This window comes from Sycon ciliatum, chromosome 5 (genome assembly GCF_964019385.1).
Source record: "Sycon ciliatum chromosome 5, ocSycCili1.1, whole genome shotgun sequence".
NCBI lineage: Eukaryota > Metazoa > Porifera > Calcarea > Leucosolenida > Sycettidae > Sycon > Sycon ciliatum.
This window is the reverse complement of record NC_088647.1, coordinates 25,142,957-25,168,238: the sequence shown is the minus strand read 5'-3', so window position 1 is coordinate 25,168,238 and position 25,282 is coordinate 25,142,957. Positions and strand designations below refer to the sequence as shown.

General features: G+C 44.1%; 1 protein-coding gene across 3 annotated transcripts; it reads left to right on the top strand.

The window, feature by feature from the left end:
* Positions 1-598: 598 nt before the first annotated feature.
* LOC135818143 (serine/threonine-protein kinase mTOR-like) lies at positions 599-25,282 on the top strand. 3 transcript variants are annotated; one of them, XM_065331482.1, is made up of 55 exons: positions 599-719; positions 807-967; positions 2,285-2,369; positions 3,067-3,319; positions 3,942-4,040; positions 4,448-4,582; positions 4,806-4,935; positions 5,321-5,425; positions 5,608-5,705; positions 5,911-6,023; positions 6,340-6,385; positions 6,528-6,670; positions 6,946-7,148; positions 7,279-7,380; positions 7,674-7,739; positions 7,851-7,969; positions 8,150-8,255; positions 8,591-8,796; positions 9,244-9,366; positions 9,793-9,876; positions 10,145-10,237; positions 10,545-10,585; positions 10,793-10,886; positions 11,038-11,146; positions 11,364-11,503; positions 11,760-11,816; positions 12,076-12,126; positions 12,465-12,551; positions 12,828-13,004; positions 13,200-13,312; positions 13,516-13,705; positions 13,899-14,096; positions 14,336-14,478; positions 14,676-14,838; positions 15,270-15,482; positions 15,667-16,023; positions 16,257-16,334; positions 16,642-16,749; positions 17,021-17,275; positions 17,627-17,748; positions 17,915-18,032; positions 18,322-18,518; positions 18,711-18,807; positions 19,032-19,253; positions 19,557-19,739; positions 20,114-20,248; positions 20,596-21,054; positions 21,407-21,529; positions 21,995-22,077; positions 22,381-22,453; positions 22,862-23,075; positions 23,259-23,312; positions 23,690-23,779; positions 23,953-24,133; positions 24,669-25,282. In XM_065331482.1, the coding sequence occupies exons 3-55, from the start codon at positions 2,347-2,349 to the stop codon at positions 24,682-24,684; spliced, it is 7,188 nt and encodes a 2,395-aa protein (XP_065187554.1). In that variant the 5' UTR covers positions 599-719; positions 807-967; positions 2,285-2,346; the 3' UTR covers positions 24,685-25,282. The 3 variants fall into 3 exon arrangements, with proteins under 3 accessions (XP_065187554.1, XP_065187552.1, XP_065187553.1); XM_065331480.1 differs by lacking the exons at positions 599-719; positions 807-967 and adding an exon at positions 1,760-2,198; XM_065331481.1 differs by lacking the exons at positions 599-719; positions 807-967; positions 5,321-5,425 and adding an exon at positions 1,760-2,198.

The window sequence follows — 25,282 nt, the reverse complement described above, 5'->3', positions numbered from 1 at the left end:
CAAGTGTTACATTGTACAATGCACTTACTTTACGTGCATGAGCAAGTATGGTAGATCTAGGCCAGGCGGGGCTGTTAGTACAGTGTCACAACTAACGTTACTTCCCAAGGGCCAAGTGCTTCGATCCTTCATGCTAGGACCGGTCACACAACACTGAGCAACGTGCCACCTTCCCAACACTCAGCAGTCAGCAGAGAGTCTTGCCAGTCTTCGCCTTGGCTTCAGTTGAGGTCTCGAATCTCTCGATCACCTATCAGATCGACGATCGTCTGGTTATCTCTACAGCCTACACTGATTTAGGGCTTCATGGCGGCTGAACTGGGTGTGTCCAGTGCAGCAATCTGTCGGTAATCAGCCACAAAGCTCCTCATACATAAACCAAAGACTTTGGCAAAGACAAAGTAAAGCTCCTCTCAATCATCAATCATTCTATGTCTCAATCTCTCATACAGACATTGCACACTGACACGAAACGCCTCTTTTGGTGTGGGGTTGACTCCGTTGACATGGTTGAGTACGCCACGGAAGAGTCGTGACGCTGCGTGCTGTGGCCATGACCACGGAGGAGATTGGCGGAAATGATAATCTCGAAAAAGGGCACAAACCGCATGCGCCGATAGAAAAGGGATCGCAGCTCTCCAGACCAGAACATAAAACCAGCCAGAGGACAACATGGAAGTTTGTTTCTTGAACTCCCTTCGGCCGGATGTTCTCAGCAGGTATGCTTGATTCACAACCAACCGCTATTGTCTACTTGTCTGTGATGCAATATTTTTTTCTACTGTGAATTTTTCACTCTCTTGCAGAACATGCCGGTCGCATGGTGACTGCCATGGCGGCAATCTACACGTGCATGCATTTGTTTGCATGGAGAGGCTGTACAATCCACCCATCAAGAGAAATGAATCCCAGTGGTGCATCGATGGACTGTAGAATTACCAGTGTGTATAATACGTTTCCGACAGTGGTAAGCACTTTCTTTCGTCCATTGTATATTGTACAAATTGTTGACATGATTTTCAATAAAATAATAATTGTTATTTCATGCTGCAAAGAAAACAACTCCGGGATTCCAAACGAAACACAGACTATGTAGTAGCATGCTTTTCTTTATCGTATCGTACCTCTGCACTCTGTAAAGTAATCATAAATGTTTGCATTTATTCAAGTTTGCTTGCCACTCCTTGCATAATGTGAGTATCATAATCATTGCTTTGAAATGTATGTCCGAGGTCATATTGCGCTGGGACATAGCCCCGCAAATACCTCTTGTCATGGTTATTTTGTGTATAGAATTGTCTTGATTTTGCTGTAGCAGCAAGGTTGGTATAAAAGTAGTATGTTTCCAAAACAATAGTGTGTGTGTGTACTTGTATGTATGTACACTATTTTTAGCACTGTGTCGGTGAAGTTTGGAGTGCTTTTCGTGTCATCACGTATGTACGTAATCATGGTTGACTCCTTGTCCTTCCGCTCCAACTTCGCCATATGGCTGGCTTACAAACACGACATACTGTTCTTGAAGCGATTGTCAGAAAGGAAGCTCGCACCTTTGTCCAGTTTGACTTTCTCTCATAATCATCAATGGCGACGCCTTCAGTAATAATTTATTGGTGTTTTTGCTCGAAGGCCGAGATCGCGGTGTCCAGGATTGGTCCTATCGTACTTTACCGTATTTTTCGCGTGCCTTTATACGAAACATGCTGGTGGTGGTACGATAAAAATTCTTCGCAAAATGGCCGCCAAGTGCCTTGAGCACATGTTTTTGCAGCATCTTCTCCCACCGGAGTTGGCTTTTTCATGCGAGGTTCCACTGGCCGGTAGCTGATGGGGAAGGTGCCAGGCTTCATGTGTTTACTGCCTTGTCTGGCAAGCAAAAGAGGTGACATTATGTAGTGGCGTTGGAGATGTGAAGCTCTCGTTGCTTCTTTCCGCGGAGCTGAATGATTTCCACCCGCCTTTCCTCGTATGCTGACCCGCTACGATGATATCCCAGATTGTAGCAGGACTAAAGCATCGAAGCGACAAGGTTCGCCTGAAGACTGCCCAGCAGCTCCGCCAGTATGTCACGACAGAATTACGAGAAATGTCGGCGGAGGACGCCAATGCCTTCACCGAGGAGCTGAACAAAAATGTCTTCGTTCTCATTTCATCATCTTCCGAGGTGCATGAAAAGAAAGGAGGCGTTTTGGCGATTTGTAAGCGGCCGCTTATTTCGGGCACTACTTTAGGTGGAATCATTGTTGGTTATTTCTTTCTCCGGACTTCTTTTCGTTCCCTCCAGTGGCGTTGATCGGCCTTGACGATGTCGGGAGTAACAACAAGTTCAATCGGTTTACAACGTACATGCGCTCTCTCCTACCCAGCAAGTAAGTGTACCCCGTACTCTAACTCTTGGGTCGTACTTGTTCTTTTGACGAGCACCATTTTCTATAATTTAATTGTCTTCGACTAGTCCGTTTAGACTTTTGCCTACCTTTGAAAGGGGATTCCTCCTCTCTTTGTACATTATTAGCGGCAAACGATGCAATGCGCATCTCTCGTTTTCTGGTGGCCATCTTGTTTTTGCAGTACACTGTGCCACAAGAACTAAATTTCACTTATTTAGCCTCCTGGTCCCGTTTGGACAAAATGAATCTGCTCGAATTTCGTCAGTTGCGAACAATGGAAAATGAGTGCCTGCATAGAGCATTTTCGATCAAAAAAATCAGACAGCAAAAATTTCTCACCAGCAACATGTTGTTTACAGTACGTGGATGCATGATGATTGTGCTACGTTGCCAGTATGCTTTCGTATGTAGTTTTTTTTGTTATAGGTTGTAGATTATTGTATTTGGAAAATGATTAGCGGTTTCAGCTCCAGGTTATAGGGTATTGACCTATAGCTTGGCGTTTCCAAACCGCAACATTACAATTGGCCACCGCTATCTCGTCTCGCTAATAACAATGGCGTTGTGAGTCGTTAGTGTGCCGGACAAATCCAGAATGCTAGAAAGCAATTGTTTGGTAATATACTGGCTTCGCAGGCTTATCTCTGTCTTCTTCTTTGTTTCTGTTTTGTATTAGTGACCCGGTTGTTATGGAACTTGCAGCGAAAGTTGCTGGCCGGTTGGTTTCATCCGGAGGAAGTTTAGCTGCGGAGTCTGTTGAGCATGAAGTTCATCGGGCGCTGGAATGGCTAAGCGGTGAACGGGTGGAGGTCAAACGTCATGCAGCTGTTCTTTTACTTCGCGAGCTAGCTGTAAATGCACCTACATTCTTCTTCCAGAAAGTGCAACCATTCCTCGACCATATATTCAATGCAGTGCGAGACTCAAAGGTGCGTTTATCTACTATCTACTACAGTCCATTTCAAAACTATAGACGCGTCCCTAGGCAAAAACCGTTATGCCAGCATCTATACCACATAAAATCTGTGATCACGTTGTGCATAAAATTTTCCAAATTGGGCGTCTGTTATCCAATCCTTTAGAAACTATATGAGAGTAATTGTGGAGCGATCCTGAGCAATATTCCGAAAACTATTCTCAAAAAGTTCCAGCCAAGTTTGAAATATTTCAAAAACCCTACGCGTCTATAGTTTTGAAATGCACTGTAATGCCAATGTTTCAGTGCATGTTTTTTTGGCGGTTTCAGCTCCAGGTGGCAGGGTATACCGACCTGTCGTTTGGCGTTTCCAAACCGCAACATTACAATCGCGTACCGCTATCTCGTCTCACTATATTCAATGGTGTTATGAGTCGTTAGTATGTCGGACATTCCTAGTGCCTCCTGTAATGTGTTTGGCCGTTATACTGATTTTTCTGAGTATACATGACATTGACAATGAAAGTCTTGTGGTTTGGCATGCTGTACTGTGTCGTGTAGCATTGTACAGTTCAGCCTATTGGCATCAGGGTGTTTTGCTCCAAATGACTTTCTTTTATTTGTTTGCCTCGCAGCAAATTATCCGGGAAAATGCCATCGCAGCTCTCAGAGCTTGCTTGGCGCTCATGGCTCAACGTGAGACCAAGGAGACCCAACGACCAACATGGTACTCGGTGAGTTAATTTGAAAGAATGCTTGGACAGACTAATTTGGTGTCAACTAATAAATAATGCATTTGTCAGTCAATATTTCAGTCTAATAATAAATTGTTTTGATCTCTCCAATTTATGACTTCCGACTTGATGGTTATATTTTAATTTGTAAAGATTTGGGCCATTTCACTACTTGGCGGTTTCAGCTCCAGGTGGCAGGGTATACTGACCTGTCGTTTGGCGTTTCCAAACCGCAACATTACAATTGCGTACCGCTATCTCTTCTCACTATATACAATGGTGTTACGAGTCGTTAGTACGTCGCACATTTGTTTCTTCATGTCCATTCTATTTACTGTATTTTTTGGCTCGGAAACTTCAACACCACATGTTTTGACATCTTCTTTATTGCTTCTTTCATCATTCAGCATTGCTATGAGGAGGCTATGAAAGGCTTGAAGGATGCTTCTGGATCGAAAGCTGCCATCAAGGATGAAGTTGCGCATGGATCTTTACTTGTCCTGATGGAGCTGATTCTCAACTCTGGAAAATTGCAAGGCGAGGTAAGTGTCTTTTTAATTTTATTTGGAGATCTCCCAGAATAATGTGTTCAGTGATGATTTCGGATGACGAGCCTGAGTACCATTGTCAATCCATTGGGCATGGTCATTGATGTCAAGAACGAGGCATTTGTCTGAAAGAACACCACTTGCATTGTCTTGAGCTGGGTTTTTGTAGCTCCTTTCCGTCACTCATCTTTTTCTCTCCCCTCTTGATCCTTTTCAGGGCAAGGAGCTTGCGGCTGAGATGTCGGACACACTAACGCCTCTTTCCTGTCTTGACTTCAATGTAGATGAAGCTCTGCCCCCACCTGTTTCTGCCAGCTTAGCGAATGCGACACGTTATAATCAGCAAAGTAAGCTAATAACTGAGTTGAAGTGTTTACTAACTGATAATACAAGTAATAACTTTGATATGATAATTATCTGGATTCATGCATTCTACTAAAATTGAGATGCGCTCATTGGTGTGTGGTACGTGGTGTGGTACGTGGCGTGGTACATGGCGTGGTACATGGCGTGGTACATGGCGTGGTACATGGTGTGGTACATGGTGTGGTAGTGCTATCTTTCTAACTTGACCAGAGTGTTCTGTGATGATTTCGGATGACGAGCCTGACATTGGTGCTTTTGTGCCGACATGATGTCAAGAACGAGGCATTTGACTGAGAACACATGTTAATGGCTAATGTCCTGAACAACGCTCATTCTTGTGATGTATTCAATGTATCCTGTGCGAAGCTGGTTCAAGCTGGTTCCGAAAGCTGCGTACTTCACGTCGTTTATCATTGCTGTCACCTACCCTTCCGCCACCGCCACTCTCTCTACACGAGCTACCTGAAACCGGTACTTTGCAATCCTCATGCCATGTTGTCTTCCCAATGCCACTGTCATGTCTTTGTCATATCGCCGGATAATGCATTTTTGTTCCATGCAGTGATATACATGTTTTTTTGTCATATCTGTGCTTACCTTATTGCGTGGTCAGTTGTCGGTCAATTCTTATGACAATTCGGTTTTTTCTACAGTGCAATGGCGGAACTCTGGTTCGTCCCTGATGGCCAGTGAGCTCGCACATGGACAGAGCAAGGTCTGCAGAGACTTCATGAAGGAAAACTTTGATGAGGTATGTACTGCCAAGGTTTGACGTCGGCATCTGATGCTTGTAATGGGTGGGATGAGCTATCTTCCCTGTGGTTTGGAAATATCCCTTGGCCGGGATTCGAATTGACACAATCTAAGAAGTGGCTGACCCAAATTTCGTACTGGAATGTAATCTTCCGTAGCAATATTGCCACTCCTAATATGAGTTTTTGCTCTGTTCCTCCTAGGTTTGCTACATTGTCATGAAGTTTCGATCCAGCAAGAGTGTACTTGTTCAGCAAACTATTCATCAGCTCCTGCCCCGTCTAGCTGCTTTTGATCGCACCAGATTTGTCAAACGGTGAGTTCTGCCCTTTATTCTTAGGACCGAACCGGTAGCCATTTTGAATTTTTTCTTATCACATTGTAGCTTTTTATAAAGGCAAGCATTGCTTTTCCATGTGATTATGTCCATTGATCACAAGGCTCGTAGCTTGCCGACATCGACGGTCCCAATAAAATGTAGCTTCTCTGTATTGTGAGGTGGCTATTACTCCCTGGGTCTATATTTCTGTATATTGCTGTATTCTAGTTTGTCACTGCAGTTTTTGTTCCTGCTTTTCTTGCATTGTGTTCTCACCTTGCTATTCTTGTTTTTTTCTTTACATTGCCCTCAGATTTTTGGATGATGCAATAATGCATCTGCTTGCCGCACTGAAAAAGGTACTTTTTGGGCCTTCTCTAATTTTTCTTTCGTTAGAAACTGCCGATATGCTTTGTGTGATATGTCCCTTGCGCTTATGATTTCCTTAGCCTGCGTCACTTTTATACTGGTATATTCTTTTTTTGTTTTCTTCATCTGTAGGAAAGAGAGCGAGCTTGTGCATTCCGATCGCTTGGCCTTATGGCGTATGCAGTTCAAGATCACATCCGTCCGTACTTGGATAACATTGTAAATGTTATCCGCCAAGCACTACCGGCTTCGAAAGATGTCATGAATGCTCAAAAGTGAGTTGACGGAGCAACGTTTTTTTTGCCATGGCGGTTTCAGCTCCAGGCGACAGGGTATACCGACCTGTTGTTTGGCGTTTCCAAACCGCAACATTACAATCGTGTACCGCTATCTCGTCTCACTATATACAATGGTGTTACGAGTCGTTAGTATGTCGGACATTCCTATTTGTGCTGTTAGAAGTTTCTTTGTACATTCATGTAAGCTGTTTGAACTCTGTGGCTGTTGTACTCATTAAGTATTCTGATTACCTTCCTTTATCTTCTGCTAGGCGGCATAAGGCAGCACAAGTCGTCGCTGATCCGGCTGTCTTTTCGTGCATCAGCATGCTGGCACGTGCTGCTAGCAGTGTTCTCTTCAATGAGATGAAGCAGCTTTTGGAAAACATGCTTGCAGTGGGTCTAAGTCCTGCTTTGACACGTTGTCTCCATGTCATGGCACAAGAAATACCAAGGATACGAAAAGATATTCAAGGTAAGTCACCATCTATCCCACCCATCGTGTTTATAATGCTGTTGTCTACTGTCTCGATTGATCACAACGTTTCCTGTTACTGTGAGGTTCATGGTCTTCCCTTGTATATTTCTATTCTTCTTTTTTGCAGAGGGTCTCCTGAAGATGCTGTCGCTAATTCTAATGAACAAGGCACTTAAAAGCTCCGCCTCATCTGCAAAGAATACATCCAGTAATTCTTCTTCTCTGTCAGGTATGCTTAGCAAACAGCTTTTTATTTTTCATTGCTATGCTCGTTTCTGGCGGTTTCAGCTCCAGGCGGCAGGGTATACCGACCTGTCGTTTGGCGTTTCCAAACCGCAACATTACAATCGTGTACCGCTATCTCGTCTCACTATATACAATGGTGTTATGAGTCGTTAGTATGTCGGACATTCCTACTTCCGGATATAAATATGATTGCAAGGATTGTTGTTGCCTATTGCCCATGTGCATTTTGCATTTCCTGTTTACCTACTACGTTTGATTTTTCTGTATGTTTGGCAGGAGATTCACCGGATACCAGCAATGTTGTGTTAGCATTGCACACCCTTGGCTCCTTTGATTTCAGCGGTGAGTCTTGTTGTATTTTCATGTGTGGAATTTGTGGAATATTCATTTTGTTAAGGATACTTTCCCTTTGTCCAGCACGTTCCATGTTTAATTTGCGTTTATTTTTTTCAGGTCATTCGCTCACTCAGTTCGTCCGTCACTGTGCCAACGTCTTCCTGGTCAGCGAGTACGTCTCTGTGAGGATAGAAGCCGTGCGTACTTGTGCACGACTGCTCATGCCTACCTTGACGGTGAGTTAAGACTTCATAACCAGCTTCATCCTTTCTTATGCTATGATTATCGCGTGCGGACTGAGATATATCTCGGAGAAGTTTCTAAATGAGCATTTAACAGTGTGGAAAATTTTCACTTGCACTTTTTGGTTCAGTATACTCATACTGCTGTGGATGCTGTGCTTGTTCATGTTGCAGTCTGGGTCAAGCTCCAATGCACTGCATGCAATCAGTGGCCAATATGGTGTACCGGTTGTGTCAGAAGTGCTGGCAAAGCTGCTGACCGTTGGAATCACTGATTCAGGTGAGTACACCTGTTTGTTATAGCAGGTTTGCGTATCGCACTTCTGGACAATGTACACAATAACGTACCCGGTTTACATCCTGTGCAATGCCAGCTTCATCCCTGTGCTATGATTACCGCGTGCGGACTGAGATCTATCTCAGAGAATTTTCTAAATGAGCACTTGAAGAAGAAGAGGCGTAGCATCTTTGGGGCATTAATTCAGGAGTTGTGCATTTGATCTTCCAGTATAATTATTCTTGCACGTTTATGGTTCTTGAATGATTCTTGCCTGAAGAAGACCCCATCCTGATTGTTTACTGGTTTCATGTTTTTGCTCCTGTTCTACTTTGTAGAGTCTGAGATAAGGCTTTGCGTCTTCTCCAATCTCGACGAGCGCTTTGATCACTTTCTGGCTCAGCATGAGAACTTGGATGCTCTGTTTGTGGCGTTAAACGACGAGGAGTTTGAAATCCGCGAACTGGCTGTGTGCACCATCGGGCGGCTGAGCAACCTCAACCCTGCTTTTATCATGCCATCTCTGAGAAAGCTTCTCATCCAGGTGAGCATGTGATTGGGGCATTCGTGTCCTGTACTATATGGCAGAGATTGTACTTGTGTGGTACCATAGTGTATTCTGTTTTCTGCCAAAGATCCCTTATGCAGTAAGTGGCGCTCTGTAGGCTGCACCGTATTGGTATGCAGTGCTTGTCTTTGAGCTTGGTGTGACATTCTCGCAATATCCATCTCTCTCTCTCTCTTCAAGCACTGCTGTCTGCCGGTACGGTTGCCATTAACAGTTTTGCCGGCTGCCAGGGTATATCAACATCAGCTTACCTGTATCTTGCCGTGATTTGTTCCGAGGACCTCTTTCTCAATGTCCAATGCTTATCACGTGGGATATGCATGCTGTTACATCCTTTTGTAAATGCATTCCTTGTTTGTCGTATCATGGGGCTAGTTTGAAAATGCTTAGTCCTGATCACCTTGTTTCTTCATTCTTTGTTAGCTGCTGACAGATTTGGAGTTCAGCGGGAATGGTCGTAACAAGGAACAAGCAGCTCGGCTACTGAGTAACTTGATATCGAACACTCCGCGTTTGATCAAACCGTACATGAAGTCCATTCTTGATGTGAGTTAATGGTCCATTTTTCAAAAACACATTCGAAGAACTTTGCCTGTAAACTACCATTTTTGGAAATTGTTCAAGAGCTTTTTTTGACTCATTTACCTTCAAATAATACTAGGACTCATCTTGCGCCCCTTGTTCTGCCCCATCATTGGTTTTTGTTTATCAATGTTGGGGTGAGTTGGTGGCGCAAGAGCAAATGTGCTGGGTAGGCAAACATGATCTGCCAACTGCTATGGTGTTGGTAAGATTTTGGCCTCCCATCAGCAATCCGTTTGCTAGGTGAAGTTCAGGGCATCTTTCATTAACTTTCTAGTGGCTTTGGCTAACTTTCTAGAGTGGCTTTGGTTAACTTTCTAGAGTATTTAACTTCCTATGGTTTGGATGGGACTTCTATGTGAGCAAATTTTGATCTTCTCGTTTATTTAGGCCTTGATACCGAAACTCAAGGAAGCGGATCCTAATCCTGCCGTCACCATCAACATTCTGGCTGCAATTGGAGAGCAAGCACAGGTAATTCAATGATTTGCATCATGGTTTAGCCTGTTTACCCTCGTGCAAGAATTGCTTCACATTACCAAGTTGTGTAGTGATTCCAGTGGTAGGGGATAGTGACTGGCTGTATCTTTTCGCATTTGTTCCGTAATGCTATCGTAGCCGGTGGCACGTGGAGCCAGTGTTGTAAATTACAGCAACATATTGTACAATTGAAATGTGGTGTTTATCTTAGTTCCGTGATTTCTGTTTCTCAACAAGACCTATTTGAATTCACTGTCCTCAGGTGTCGGGCGTCACTATGAAGCCGTACGTTGACGACCTTCTTCCTATCATTATCAGCATGCTCCAAGACAGTATCTCGTCCGGAAAACGAGAGGTATGTTTCAGTTCAATTTTTGTTTTTATAGTGAAGTGATCATCTTCTAATGGGGTGCATTAACCTCCTTCATCCCTTCATGTGCTATGATTACCGCGTGCGGACTGAGATCTATCTCAGAGAATTTTCTAAATGAGCACTTCATGAAGAGAGGTTGTAGGAATTGTGCATCTGATCTTGCAGTATACGCTTGTGCCTGATTTTGCTATGTGTCACAATGGCGACGTATTCCTTGCAAGGCATGTATGTACGTATGGTATTTTGGCGCCACTAATGTATTTTTTGACCTGGCTATTGTTACTTCCAGGTTGCCTTGTGGACTTTGGGTCAAGTTGTCGGCAGTACTGGGTGAGTACGTATCGCTTGCTATCTCCGTATATGTACACTGTGTAGGATGAACCATCTTCCCTGTGGTTTGGAAATATCCCTTGGCCGGGATTCGAATTGACACAATCTAAGAAGTGGCTGACTCAATTTCCTTTGTTTCTCTTGTATAATTATATATATATACTTTACAACGGTTAACAAACCAAATTGTTGTGTTGCCTGCTGCAGCTGTATCAGTGAGCCGTATTGTCGATATCCCCATCTTCTCGAAGTCCTGCTCAACATTCTGAAGACCGAAACTGTGCAAACAATTCGTAGAGAGGTGGGTTATAATTTGAGCTTTCAATGTGTGATTTAGTGTGATTTAGCAAAAATTTGATGCTGGGGTATGAGAGTCTCGGACTCTCGCAACAGCAACATAATGTGTGTGGAAATTTATGCTCTGTTCCTTATCCGTTGCTTGGCCCCTGCAGAGTATGCGAGTTCTTGGCTTACTTGGAGCCCTGGATCCGTACAAGTACAAGATTCTCATCAGTGGTGTTGGACACAGTAGATCAAGAGATGTTCAGCAGAAAGACCAAGGTGGGTTTGAGTAATTTTCAACCTTTTCACATTGATAACCATTACCAATATGATGCAGAAATCATCACCCTATTCTCTGAGGGTCTCCGTGATTTTAAAACATGCACTACCAGCTGATTGGAATGGCTCTTGTGTGGTCATGCTCGTTGGGTTTCTGTTACATGTTTCGTCGTTGGTAATGTGTTGCTTCTCTTTGATCTGGTTGTGTTATCTCCAGCGTATGAGAATGCGTCTGAGATGCTTATTACGATTGCAAGTGGTCAGCTTGACGATTTCTTCCCCATAGTTGCTTTCTCAGCGCTGATGAAAATCCTCAAGGACAGCACACTAAAGGAGCATCACATTCTATGCATTCATGTAAGGATATTTCATATGCTCCACCCTGTGTTGGTATTTTTAGGAGGGTTCTTGGTTCAAGTGTGCGTTTTATGCATGTCCATATGATCGTACATATATCGTATACCGTAGAATGTTGAATGTAGAATGTTACTTGGTGTTGGCGTATAAGCCCATGCCCGCGTATAAGCCCACCGAAATGTCCCATGGGCTTATCCGCGGGATTCTACGGTATATAACATGCAGAAAATCATTGTGTGTCCTGATCTTTGTGCAGGCACTTGCAGCGAATATCCGTACGTTTGGTGCACTGTGCATTCCATTCCTCGGCCATGTAAGTCAATTTGTAAATTTTGCTGCATAAAGCTGTATCTGTGGATCTGCACTGACTGTTTCATTCACTCAATCTCAACCCGACGGAACGCATGGTGTTTTTCCACAGTGAGCACACAATAAATGCAGTTGCAGAGTTGCATACTTCTGGATTTTTATGTTAGCCATGGTTGAAGTTGTTATCCGTAGTGATAGGGAACATATTCTGTGATCATTTGTCTTGTCTTATTAAATCTGTTCTCCTTATATGTGTTCTGTAGATTATTCCTCCTTACCTGAGTGTCATTCACAGCTGCGAAGAAAGTCGTGAGGTACGTGTGTTGTATGAATGAAGATAGTGTCCCAGTTTTAAAAAACACTGCAGATTAGGCCATGTAGTTTCCTGCTTTTCTGAATTTAATGAGGAATGGTGTGGTGTGATCAATCTGACCTGTTGGATGTATTTGGTCACCCTGGAAAGCTGCCTTGGAAGGATGTATTCTATTTGTCTATCACTGTATGACTGAACTATGTTCAGTGTGATATTTGACAATTGCCTTCCTTGAACTGACCAAGGCCAGCACTCTACTATATTTGCATGCCTTGGGCTTGGGAATCATCATGAATGTTTTCAGCTGATTGTGTGATGTTGTGTTGTTTTGCCTTGCAGCTTCTCTTTCAGCAGTTGTCTGTGCTGGCCACCATTGTAAAGGGCAACATTCAGCCATACCTAAAAGACATCTTCACGGTGATCAAGGTATGTTTTTGATTCACTGGCATTGCCCTCATGCATGACAATAGAACCACATTGTAGGATTCATCGTGCGAACAGACCTCAGCTTTGTGAAACAAAGTCCTGGATCACGTGTACTTGCAGAAACTACTTGTAAAATGTGCCTCAAGTCGAGAACAGTTTCCCATCTATCGACTCCACCTCTTCTTTTCACCCATAATTGTTTTTCCTTGGTTGCCCCCGAACATGCCCTGACTGTTGGCTACTTTTTTGCTGTTTTTCTGTTGTCCTTGCCTACAGGAGTTTTGGCAGGTCACACCAGACAGTTCTCGGCTACAGGAGAGTATCATCAAGCTTATTACAGACATTGCTAGCTCAGTTGGTAGCGAGTTCAAGGTCTATGTTCCATGGCTAATGCCGCAGATCCTCAAGATTTGCAGCCACGACAAGAGTGCAAATCGAGCCATTACTGACAAGGTCAGTTCTGAATCTAGTTGGTGCTTTGTCTACAATACCGGTCTAATTGGCTTGCCATGGTTGTCTAATAATATATTTGTGGTAGTAAAACAGCCTTTCCTAACTTTCTTAAGTCTGGCCAGTCCACTTCTGCATGCTTTGGTGGTCATGGTGTGGGTTGATAACATACTGAATTTTTCTCTCCTTCCCTTGCAGCTTCTATTTGCCTTGACGAAGCTTGGTCCGACTCTTGACGACTACCTGTACCTGATCGTACCTTCTATTGTCAAACTGTTTGAATCATCGGAAATGTCCATGGAGATACGCAAGTAAGCTCGCTTTCCCTTTTTTTTTCCTGTGTTTATATCCTTCGTAGGGATGATGGGCTTACCACGGTTTTCGAACTGCTAGTTGCGGTACTGAGAACAACCTTTCCTAGCCTTATCCATTTCTGACCTTTGGTTGTTCTCAGCTATAATGCTTCCCTCCTGAGGAAACTGCTGAACAAGTTTCTTTTCTTCTTTGTGTGCAGGAAAGCTTTGGAGACGCTCAACGCTCTCTTTCTTGTTGTTGATTTGTCGGAATTTGCTTCGTGTATCATCCACCCGATTGTTCGCATTCTCGATGTTGCTGCTCTTCGTTCCCTGGCCATGGCGACACTGTGCTCAATGGTGCTTGTGCTTGGTCAGAAGTACACCTACTTCATTCCACTTATCAGTCGGGTAAGACATTTTCCATTCGTTTTTCATTTGTATATATATAATATGATGCAGAAATCATCACCCTATTCTCTGAGGGTCTCCGTGATTTTAAAACATGCACTACCAGCTGATTACTTCTGTGAGCATCCATTGTTGCACATTTTTCTTTTCCATTCTTGACTTGTCGTTTCTTATGCTGTACTTGTTTGTGCAGGTGATGCAGAAGAACAAAATCCAGCATCAGGATTACGATAGCCTGGTGATGAGAGTAGTGCGTCGTGAGCCATTGACCGACGACACATCAGTCACGTGTTATCGACGAACGAAAGTGTCTATGAAGCCAGAGACAACTGAAGATGCTTCAGACTCCAGTGTAAAAAAGCACAACGTCCATTCATTGAATCTGCAAGTGGTACGCGACCATGGCACATGTTTGAAAGGGGATAAACCAGAACTCTCAGCATGGCATGTTTTTGATCCTTGGACTGACTGGTTTCACTGTTTTCCAAACAATATCGCGATATATAGGGTAGCAACATATTTTGTTTGTGTGCACCAGCCTACTCACAGATTTCCTGCCTCTTTCGTAGTTTAACTGTCTTGCATTCATTATGTTTTGCTATATCTGTACTTTATCCTTTCCTTTTACAGGCATGGGAAACTTCATCCAGAGTGTCAAAGGAGGACTGGGCAGAGTGGCTGCGCCGTTTGAGTGTGGAGTTTCTGAAAGAGTCTTCATCACCATTCATCCGCAATTGTCGCACAGTTGCTGATGCCTACAATCCACTTGCAAAGTACGTCTTCAGAGGTTTCTTGTTTTCTGTTTTGTTGGCAACATGATGTAGAAATCATCACCCTATTCTCTGAGGGTCTCCGTGATTTTAAAACATGCACTACCAGCTGATTGCTTTCATGTGATTGTATCTGGTGTATTCACAGCTTCGGACTTTTTTATCAACACATCTGGTCGTCTTCTTTCCTTTGCTTTCAGGGATCTGTTTAATGCTTCATTTGTATCCTGCTGGTTGGAGCTGGCTGAGCAACAGCAAGACGAATTAGTGCATGCATTGGAGATGGCACTTCAGACTCAAAGCTTGCCTGAGATCACACAGACTTTGCTCAACCTGGCCGAGTTCATGGAGCATACAGACAAGGTATGTTGTGTACTAAAGCTGTACTATGTTTACTGGGTGGGTGGTATGTTTAATGGGTATGTTTACTAGTGGGTGGTATTATTGGCCATGGCTATGCTCGTTTCTGGCGGTTTCAGCTCCAGGCGGCAGGGTATACCGACCTGTCATTTGGCGTTTCCAAACCGCAACATTATACAATCGAGTACCGCTATCTCGTCTCACTATATCCAATGGTGTTACGAGTCGTTAGTATGTCGGACATTTACATTGCCATGACATAACATACGACTGGTTGTCTGTGCAATGTGACCATTCGCCCAAGTGAAACATGATCGGGTTTAGTTACACCGGTGGCCTGTGCAGTGTGAGTACATGAGAGTTTGCATGCTGTCCTACAATATGTTATTTTTCCTCATTAGTTGTGTAATTTGCATTGCTTCCTTTTGCAATAGGGCTCTCTACCACTGAACACTCAGCTGATGGGTGAGTGTGCTATGAAGGTCCGGGCCTATGCTAAGGCGCTGCACTACAAGGAGGAAGAGTTCCACGCTGGACCAACCACGGCAACACTCGAGGCACTAATCAGTATCAACAACAAGTTGGGTCTATCTGAAGCAGCATCTGGTATTCTTGACTATGCCAATAGACATCACGGCACAGATCTGGTGAGTAATTTTGAGCGAGTTGCCTTTGTTAATTTTGGTGGTTCTGAAGTAAAACTTTTGGCCTTTTGATAGACTTGGTGCCTGTCACATGCATACACAAGTTGTACTGTGGTGGACGATTTCCTTTGGCCCTTTGCACCAATTGCAGGGTTAACCTGTTTCCTGTTTTTGTTGTGCTGTTCAGCGTGTTCAAGAGACCTGGTACGAGAAGCTCCGTGATTGGAACAGTGCGCTGGCACTGTATGAAATGCGCCAGGAAGAGGATGAACACAATTCCGAGTTGACTCTGGGCAGAATGCGCTGCCTGGAAGCCATGGGCGAATGGCACCGTCTGTACAATGTAGCCCGGGAGAAGTGGTCAATCGCGTCTGAGGACATGCAGCTGAAAATGGCTCGCATGGCAGCGTCGGCCTCTTGGGGTCTGAGCAACTGGACATCAATGGATGAATACACGTGTATCATTCCTGGAGATACGTATGACGGTGCCTTCTATCGATCTGTCATTGCTGTTCACAACAACCACTTCGATGTAGCACAGCAGGTATGTACGTTTTCTCTCCTTCATTCTTCCCCGCCACAGTTTTTCCTGCCTTGGAAGGATGTATTCTATTTGTCTATCACTGTATGACTGGACTATGTTCAGTGTGATATTTGACAATTGCCTTCCTTGAACTGACCAAGGCATATGGTTTACTTTTCTCCGCATTGTTGCGATGGGAATACATTTAGCTATGTTCTTACGATTGGTTTTGACTTTCCTCTGTGTTTGCACAGTGTATAGACACTGCTCGTGACATCATTGACAGTGAGCTCACAGCCATGGTTGGCGAGAGTTACAACAGAGCATACGGAGTAAGTAGTGCATCCACACAACGTTGCGACAGATATCATTTGCTTATTATTTTCTCTGTTCAACAAGCCCTCACCCATAGTTGACATGCATTCTTGTTGCGTGATCGATTCCATGTGAAGGGCAAAGGAGAACTGCAGCTTTTCGCATTGGCATCTCGTTATGTGGTGCACGTGTTGTAATCTGCAGGTACATCTTGTTCATAGGATTTTTCTATAATCGTGTTGTATTGTGTTGCAGGAGCTTGTGTCCTTTTCATATTTTCTGATTGTAAATATTGGCCTTACTGTTTTTGCTTTCGCACTCCAGGGCATGGTGTGTGTGCAAATGCTTTCAGAGCTTGAGGAAGTTGTCTGGTACAAACTCAACCCAGAAAGAAGCAGCGTTATCAAACAGATCTGGTGGGATCGTTTGCAGGTAATTTTCCTTTTTTTGAAACAATTACTGATTATTGTGTATGTGTTCATGTATGATTATATTGGCAAGCATTGCTTTTCCGTGTGGCTGTGTCTGTTGGTCACAAGGCTCGTAGCTTGCCGACATTGACAGTCCCAATAAAATGTAGCTCCTCTGTATTGTGAGGTGGCTATTACTCCCTGGGTCTATATGCTTTATAAATAATCTGCATGACCGCCGTCTTTATGCGTAACAGGTACTCATAGTTTTGCAATTTTGCATCCTACTACAGGGCTGTGAGCGGAATGTTGAGGATTGGCAGCGCATCTTGCGTATCCGCTCTCTCGTTCTTGCTGATGAGGACAACATCGACACTCTGATCAAGTTTGCTAGTCTTTGCAGGAAGAGTGGCCGGATGGAGCTCTCACGGAAAACCCTGTGCCGGCTATTGGGAGTAGAGCCAACAGCGCCCGAAAAGCCGTTGCTCAGTGCGCACCCACTTGTGGCGTTTGCCTTCATCAAGCACATGTGGGAATCAGGCCAGCAGGTCAGTGGTGCTGTGTGTTTTGCAGCCAGTGTATCTGTATGGGTGTGTAAATTGCTTCTCACATGGCGGTTTCAGCTCCAGGTGGCAGGGTATACCGACCTGTCGTTTGGCGTTTCCAAACCGCAACATTACAATCGCGTACCGCTATCTCGTCTCGCTATATACAATGGTGTTATGAGTCGTTAGTATGTCGGACATTTACATTGCCATGCAATAACATAAGACTGGTTGTCTGTGCAATGTGACCACCTGAGAGTTGTACTATAACCCATTGTACACTATTCTCAGGGCTCCCAGTAGTGTAGTTAATTATAGCTGTCATTCTTGAACTCTTGTGTTCGTTCTATGCAGGCTGATGCTTATGCCCAGTTGGATGCCTTTGTCTTAGCTTCTCAGAAGGTTGATTCAAATGCTCTTATCAACGCATCGGGCCTTGCCCGCCGGCCTGCAGTGTCACAAAGCCTTCTCTCAAAGTATGTATCTTCAATATGTGTACCCATTCTCTATGCGTATGCCCGTGTATCTTTGGTGAGCCTGCTACAAGAAACAGTGGAAAATTGTATTTTAATGTTGAATTTTTCTGTTGGTATTTGCCGTAAATAGATTCTTTTTGTTTTCTCTTTACTCTTTCTCATCTAGACTGTACAAGAAGTTGGGTGATTGGCAGTCATCTTTGCATGGCTACAATGAAGACACAATCCCGCACATCCTGACATCTTACGAAAAAGCAACTCAGCTTGACAGGGATTGCTACAAGGTAATATATTATTAGTAACTTGCCGCTTGTCTTACTATTGTGTTCGGTGATGATTTCGATGACGAGTCTGAACTCTTGCGATGGAAATGTATGAAACCCAGGTGGAGTGGCAATGTGTTTTATGTTGTCCCTCTGCCTTTCGTGCTCTTCACTCAAGAACTTTATTGAAGTTATTTACGAGGCATTTGTCTGAGAACACAACCCTTACGTGTTGTTTTGACTGTCACTCACACCCATCGAACAAGGTAATATCTTCATTGGTTCCTTTTCTGGTTCGATCTGTGTGTAGGCTTGGCATTCATGGGCCATGATGAACTTTGAGGCTGTACTGCACTACAAGAAGCAAGCAAGCGGAGAGCCTTCCTCGTCTAGCAAACTTGCCACTGAATGGATACACAAGTACACTGTTCCTGCAGTCCAAGGTTTCTTCAGATCTATCTCCCTGTCTCAGGAGAAGGCTATGAATTCATTGCAGGACACTCTCAGGTTAGTTGACCTAGTGAAGAATGACTTCTTCCAAAGGAGAGCAGGATGATGCATAAAACCTCACCATATTCTCTGAGTATGTCGATGATTTTACAACATGCACTACCAGCTGACTGCACAAATGTTTGTGTTAGCTTCCTTTTTTTTGTCTTTTCTTGGAACTTAACAAGTATTATTATTGTGTCTGTGTAGGCTGCTTACACTTTGGTTCGAATATGGTCATTGGGCCGATGTTCATGATTCTCTGGAAGAAGGAATAAAGACCATCCAGATCGATACATGGCTTCAGGTAAGCATATACATGTAGTTCTGTGAACGATAGGTCTGTGCTTATGATGGTAATGGGTGGGATGAGCTATCTTCCCTGTGGTTTGGAAATATCCCTTGGCCGGGATTCGAATTGACACAATCTAAGAAGTGGCTGACCCAGCTGGTGACGTTCAAAAAAATTCTCATCAATTTCCGGAGTGTCAATGTTTCCTCTTCTGCCTCCTTTGCACCTTTCTTTTCCAGGTGATCCCCCAGCTTATTGCTCGCATTGACACGCCACGTCATCTTGTCGGACGTTTGATCCACCACCTGTTGATGGACATTGGCAAGCATCATCCGCAGGCGTTAATCTACCCACTGACGGTTGCATCAAAGTCTACAGTGATGGCACGTCGCAATGCCGCCAATCTAGTTCTACAGAACATGCGTGAGCACAGCAACACACTAGTCAGCCAAGCCATTATGGTATGTTTACCCAATGTGTTTTTTTGTGTGGCATTTTGTGTTTCCTTTTGCTAAAATATAATTATCATGGACATTAACCCCAGAATTTTTCTGCAGTTTACTACCCTACAGCATGTGTTCCTCAACTGGTAGCTCATTTTTCTGTCCTAGATCCTATATACATGCATTCATTGTTTTGTCACGTCATCATGGAGCAGCTTCTGCGAAGGCTAGCCAAGCCAATGCGGAAAAGCCTATAATAATGCCAAGTGTATATTTGTACTTGACAAGTTTGTACCTCTTTTCTTATCCGTGTATGTTTAGGTGAGCGAGGAGCTAATTCGTGTTGCCATTCTTTGGCATGAGCAGTGGCATGAAGGCTTGGAAGATGCTTCTCGGTTGTACTTTGGTGAACAGAAGATTACACCTATGTTTGAAGTCCTGGATCCACTCCACGTCATGGTGCAGAAAGGCGCCCAGACTCTGAAGGAGACTTCTTTCCATCAGGTTTGTAGTCTAGTCACAGAATGGTCAAACGTTTAGTGCAAGAATTTCCCACATAGTCTTTGTGTTCGTTGATGATTTCGATGACGAGTCTGAATTCTTGTCTGCACTGTGTTTGGTGCCTTGGCTTTGCATTGACATGTTTTATGTCTATGCATGGCCTTCTGAGCCTGTGCTGCAAGGAGCCTTTTGATGCTTATTGCGAGGCATTTGTCTGAGAACACACTTTCATTGTCCATTGGGTTTCCTTTTCTCTTGAATAGAAATGGATCGTCAATAGATAATCGTAGTCTGGCAGGGACTTGTTTCCTGCTGAATTGTCGTTTAGGTCGAGTGCACATAGCTGAAATGTTGTCTGATCTTTGCTCGTCTTTCAGGCGTATGGTCGAGACTTGCAGGAAGCATATGAATGGGGTCGGCGCTACAAGAAGTATGGAAACGAGAAAGATCTTACTCAAGCTTGGGACTTGTACTATCACATCTTCCGTAGAATTGCGAAACAGCTACCACAGGTGGGTGCCTCATATTGATGTGTTATTCTATCAGCATGACTGAGTCTATACCCTCTCTCTGTTCTTTTTGGCCATTCTACCTAGATGCCTTACCGTTGTATTGTCAAGAGTACATACCCCCCCCCCCCCCACGACTGTGCAACTCCCACATACCCCTCCTGACAGAATATCAAGTTGACGTCATTATTTATGATGCAATTTTCCTTGCACCAGTTATTTACAACATGTGTACAGGTGTCAAGCGTCACACGTTTTTCTTTGCAATAATGTACTCTTGGTATTTTCTAATGTGGATCCTATATGCACTCCTAATGTCAGTGCATTTTTGTCTTTTGATTTCCTTGCAGCTTACATCACTTGAATTGCAGTATGTGTCTCCCAAGTTACTATCGTGCCGAGACCTTGAGCTGGCTGTGCCTGGTTCGTATGATGCAAACAAGCCCATTGTGCGTATCCAGAAGGTTGCTCCAGCGCTAAACGTGATCACGTCAAAACAGAGACCACGGAAATTATCACTGTACGGCAGTGATGGTGCAGAGTTCATGTTTCTGCTGAAGGGACACGAGGATCTGCGCCAGGATGAGCGTGTCATGCAGCTGTTTGGCCTAGTCAACACACTACTTGCCAACGACCCAGAGACATTCAAGCGCCACCTGAGCATCTTGCGATACTCTGTGATTCCACTGTCTACCAACTCTGGTCTGATTGGCTGGGTGCCCCATTGTGATACACTACATGCACTCATACGAGACTATCGAGAGAAGAGAAAAATACTTCTGAATGTTGAACACCGCCTTATGGTTCGGGTAAGAGCATTGCGCCGCTTTGTTACTACTTGCTTCTCTCTTTGTTTGTGGGCTCTTAGGGTTGTGCGGTTAACACTTGTATTCATACCCCCCACCCGCACATCCCACCTACCCACAGATATTGAACTCGGGCCTTTGGGTGGTGACTAGTTTGGCTCACTAAATCCTGTGTGACCCAACTCACTGCTTTGGCCAACATTCTACCTTGTGAAATAATTGTTTGCTTGTAAGTCCTGATTCTTCAGAAGGCAAGCCAATAGCTAGGTGTTCCTTCATTTCGTTTTGCGCTTCACCTGCATCCACTTATATTTATCATTGCATGTTATCTCTTGTGTGCTTAATCTTTCTTTAGATGGCCCCAGAGTATGACCACCTCACTGTACTGCAGAAGGTGGAAGTGTTCGAGCATGCAATCTCCCATACAGATGGTGATGACTTGGCGAAAGTGCTTTGGCTGAAAAGTCCTAGCTCCGAGGTGAGTTTGATCGTGCCTCGTTTCCATTGGTGTGTGTATGTGTGTCTTTTGAATGTTGGACACCGCCTTTTGGTTCGGGTAGGAGCAACTGTGCACTGTGCTGCTTTGTTACTACTTGCTTCTCTCTTTGGTTGTGGGCTCTTAGGGTTGTGCGGTTAACACTTGTATTCATACCCCCCACCCGCACATCCCACCTACCCACAGATATTGAACTCAGTCCTTTGGGTGGTGACTAGTTTGGCTCACTAAATCCTGTGTGACCCAATTCACTGCTTTGGCCAACATTCTAGTTGTGAAATTATTGTTTGCTTGTAAGAGATCTGGTTCACCTGCGTCCACATGTATTTGTTTATCATGGCATGTTGTCTGTGTGTGTGATCTTGAATAGTTATTTTGTTTTGGGGTTGGCAAGTACTATTGTAGTTCTCTTTCAATGTGTGTGGCTCTGCTGCTTGCTTTTTGCAGGTGTGGTTCGACCGCCGAACAAACTTTACTCGCTCCTTGGCTGTGATGTCAATGGTTGGATACGTCTTGGGTCTCGGCGACCGGTATGTTGTACCATAGATGTTGTGGCTGTGCATGCTGTATAATCCCTTGCAGTCTTTGTGTTCGTTGATGATTTCGATGACGAGTCTGAATTCTTGTCTGTACTGTGTTTGGTGCCTTGGTTTTGCATTGCCATGTTTTATGTCTATGCATGGCCTTCTGAGCATGTGCTACAAGGAGCCTTTTGATGCTTATTGCGAGGCATTTGTCTGAGAACACACTTTCTAATGCTTCATTGTCCATTATGTTTCCTTTTCTCCACCATTCCTTACTTCACTTTTCTTTCTTTTCATTCATGTTCACAGGCATCCTTCGAACTTGATGTTGGAGAGGCTGTCGGGACGAATCCTGCACATTGACTTTGGCGATTGCTTTGAGGTAATTCAGATTAGTAGCTGTGAAAACACATACACGCCTTGCATTCTGGGCTATATGGTGGGCAGGTGTCGTCTTGCATCTCGTATGCATGGCCTCTACCAACCTGAGCTTTTTGGCTGCGCGTGCCAAGGACATGGCGTTTTGCTATGGACCTTGGCCGCTTTCTACCCTGTCCAGTCTGCATATAGCGAATGCTCTACCAAGCTACCGGGGCGTCATTATCCGTTGCAGTTCGTATCAAGCTGCCGCGGCTCCAAGTCCTCAGACAGCTTTTCGAATGTTTGTGTGTGATTTTTGGATTTTTGTTACCGTTGTAGGTTTTATGTTCATAGTTCATAGTTGCTGTATATGTTGCTCACAGTCGATCTTAGCTTTGTGTTTGGGGACGGTCGTGTGTGTGTGTATCAGGTGGCGATGACTCGTGAGAAGTATCCAGAGAAAATCCCGTTCCGCCTTACTCGTATGCTTACGAATGCCATGGAGGTGACTGGCATTGAGGGCAACTACCGCATCACCTGTCACAGCATTATGCGTGTATTGCGTGACAACAAGGACAGTGTCATGGCCGTCCTCGAGGCGTTTGTCTACGACCCGCTGTTGAACTGGAGGCTAACCATGGAAAGTAAGTTCATTTTTCTTTAGTATGAAGTCTCTCGGTGTCTTGTTTCTTTTCTGCCCCTGTGAAACTCTTGCACACATGCATTTCTCTGATTTTGCTGTTGCATATCATCACGTGTTCAGTCTTTCCCCTTTTGAAATTATCAGCCTTCAATAAGCTCGCTCAATTTGTTTCCTTTGTTTACAGCCGCTGGTCCGAAGAAAGAGCCTCAAACCAGCACCAACAACATCGAAGAAGATGGTGAGTGTCCAGTTCCATATGTTACTGAGGATGGGTTTTATGTTACATGCTCCTGTTTGTTTGGCGGTTTCAGCTCCAGGCGGCAGGGTATACCGACCTGTCGTTTGGCGTTTCCAAACCGCAACATTACAATCGCATACCGCTATCTCGTCTCGCTAAATACAATGGTGTTATGAGTCGTTAGTATGTCGGACATTTACATTGCTTGTGCCATTGAGTGTGCCTCGAAAATGCCTGCTATGCTGATTTCTGTGCATGAATGCAGAGTAGAACTTGTTCTGTAATATTCCTTCCATGTAGAACACTATTGCAAGGAATCTACTTGTGCTATAGTGAATTGTGTTCTAATACAAATCTTTCCTTTGTGCTTATACCAGGTTCTGGATTGCAACACAATGACTCCATGATGCATGTCTCGCAGCCAAGTAGATCCTACAAAGTGTCAAGTGTCTCGTTTCAGAACAGTCGTAAGTCGCCCATACTTTTTAGCTTGGCATGCCGTAGTCATCCAGCAACCGTTGTTTCTTTTCTCCTGTCATTTTTTGATCATTTTTTTCTCAAACTAGATACAGGGGAATATGCGCAGGGGAGCAAGTCTCTGATTGACCAATCTTTCTTGTTCCTTGCATTTTTGTTGCAGATGGACTTCAGCCGCCAGAGGTGATGAATAAGAAAGCCCTTGAAATAACCAAGCGAGTACGTGACAAGCTCACTGGTCATGACTTTGCTGAGTCTGACTATTGTGACACTCGCACCCAGGTCAATCTGCTCATCAAGCAGGCCATTGCTAATGAGAACCTTTGCCAGTGCTACATTGGATGGTGAGTCTTTTTTGCAATTTTTGGGGAGGGGGTCCTATTACTGAGGCTGGTTGTAATGTTAACATTCTCCCTTCTTGCCTCTGGCGGTTTCAGCTCCAGACGGCAGGGCATACCGACCTGTCGTTTGGCGTTTCCAAACCGCAATATTACAATCGCGTACCGCTATCTCGTTTCACTATATACAATGGTGCTATGAGTCGTTAGTATGTCGGACATTTACATTCTAAGCAGAGGCGAGTGTGCAACGAAAATGCTTACTGGCCTGCATGCTGATTTCTATGCATGCATGTAGAGTAGACCATCTTCTGTTATCTTCCTTCCACGTAGAGCAAGGAATCGACTGCTATGGTGAATTGTGTTAATGCGAGTCTTTACCAGAGTCTTTACCAGAGTCTTTACCAGGTTCCTTCTTTTCCCTTTCAATGCAGTTTTGTGTTTGCTTATTATCAGTTATCATTGTGCCTTCTTCCTTTTGGAGAAGAGTATTGCATTTTTTCATTGATTGTGTTCTTTGTGTTGATGTTCTGCTGTTTAGGTGTCCGTTCTGGTAGACTGGCCGCCTCGACTCTGCATTGTAAATAGCTGTTATATGTACAAACAAATACTCTCCACCTACACCAAAGTGAACATTATTTTTTACTGTCTAATTCGTCTTGATGTCGTTGCCTGTACAAAGGATTTGTCAAACAGCCATGTTAGGGTGTGCATCTTCATTCTACTTTCGTTTTTTTCAATCCCGGCCCAGAGAAATACTTAGTGCAGGCAGGTCACAGTGAACCTGCTGATTGCTCACACGTAACATCTTGTTTGTACTTGATGCTGAGTTTCACCAGCTCACTCTGCCCGTCTTCTGTTTGTCAGTGCTCTCCGCACGGATTGCATGCGGTCGGTAGTTTTTAGTACATATGCCTATTGCAAGCTATTTTATATGCACGCATCTTCTATTTTAGGAAAGTCTTCGGACTTGTTGACGGTTTGAGTATCTTTGAAAGATTTGTACACTATGCATTTATGCTCCCGGTATTGTCATACTGATATATTTCTTGTTGTTCGTCTTTTCTCTTTGGCTTCATTAGTTGACGATGCAGAGCCACATTGATGTTTTGACCTCAACTATAACTACGTGACTATGTCGTATCATAACTCCAA

Coding starts and splice junctions, on each gene's coding strand:
- LOC135818143 (XM_065331480.1), top strand. CDS start 1,985: ATGATATCCCAGATTGTAGCAGGACTAAAGCATCGAAGCGACAAGGTT. Junction 5,426..5,607: donor ACACGAGCTACCTGAAACCG/GTACTTTGCAAT, acceptor TTTTTTCTACAG/TGCAATGGCGGAACTCTGGT. Junction 6,024..6,339: donor CGCACCAGATTTGTCAAACG/GTGAGTTCTGCC, acceptor CATTGCCCTCAG/ATTTTTGGATGATGCAATAA.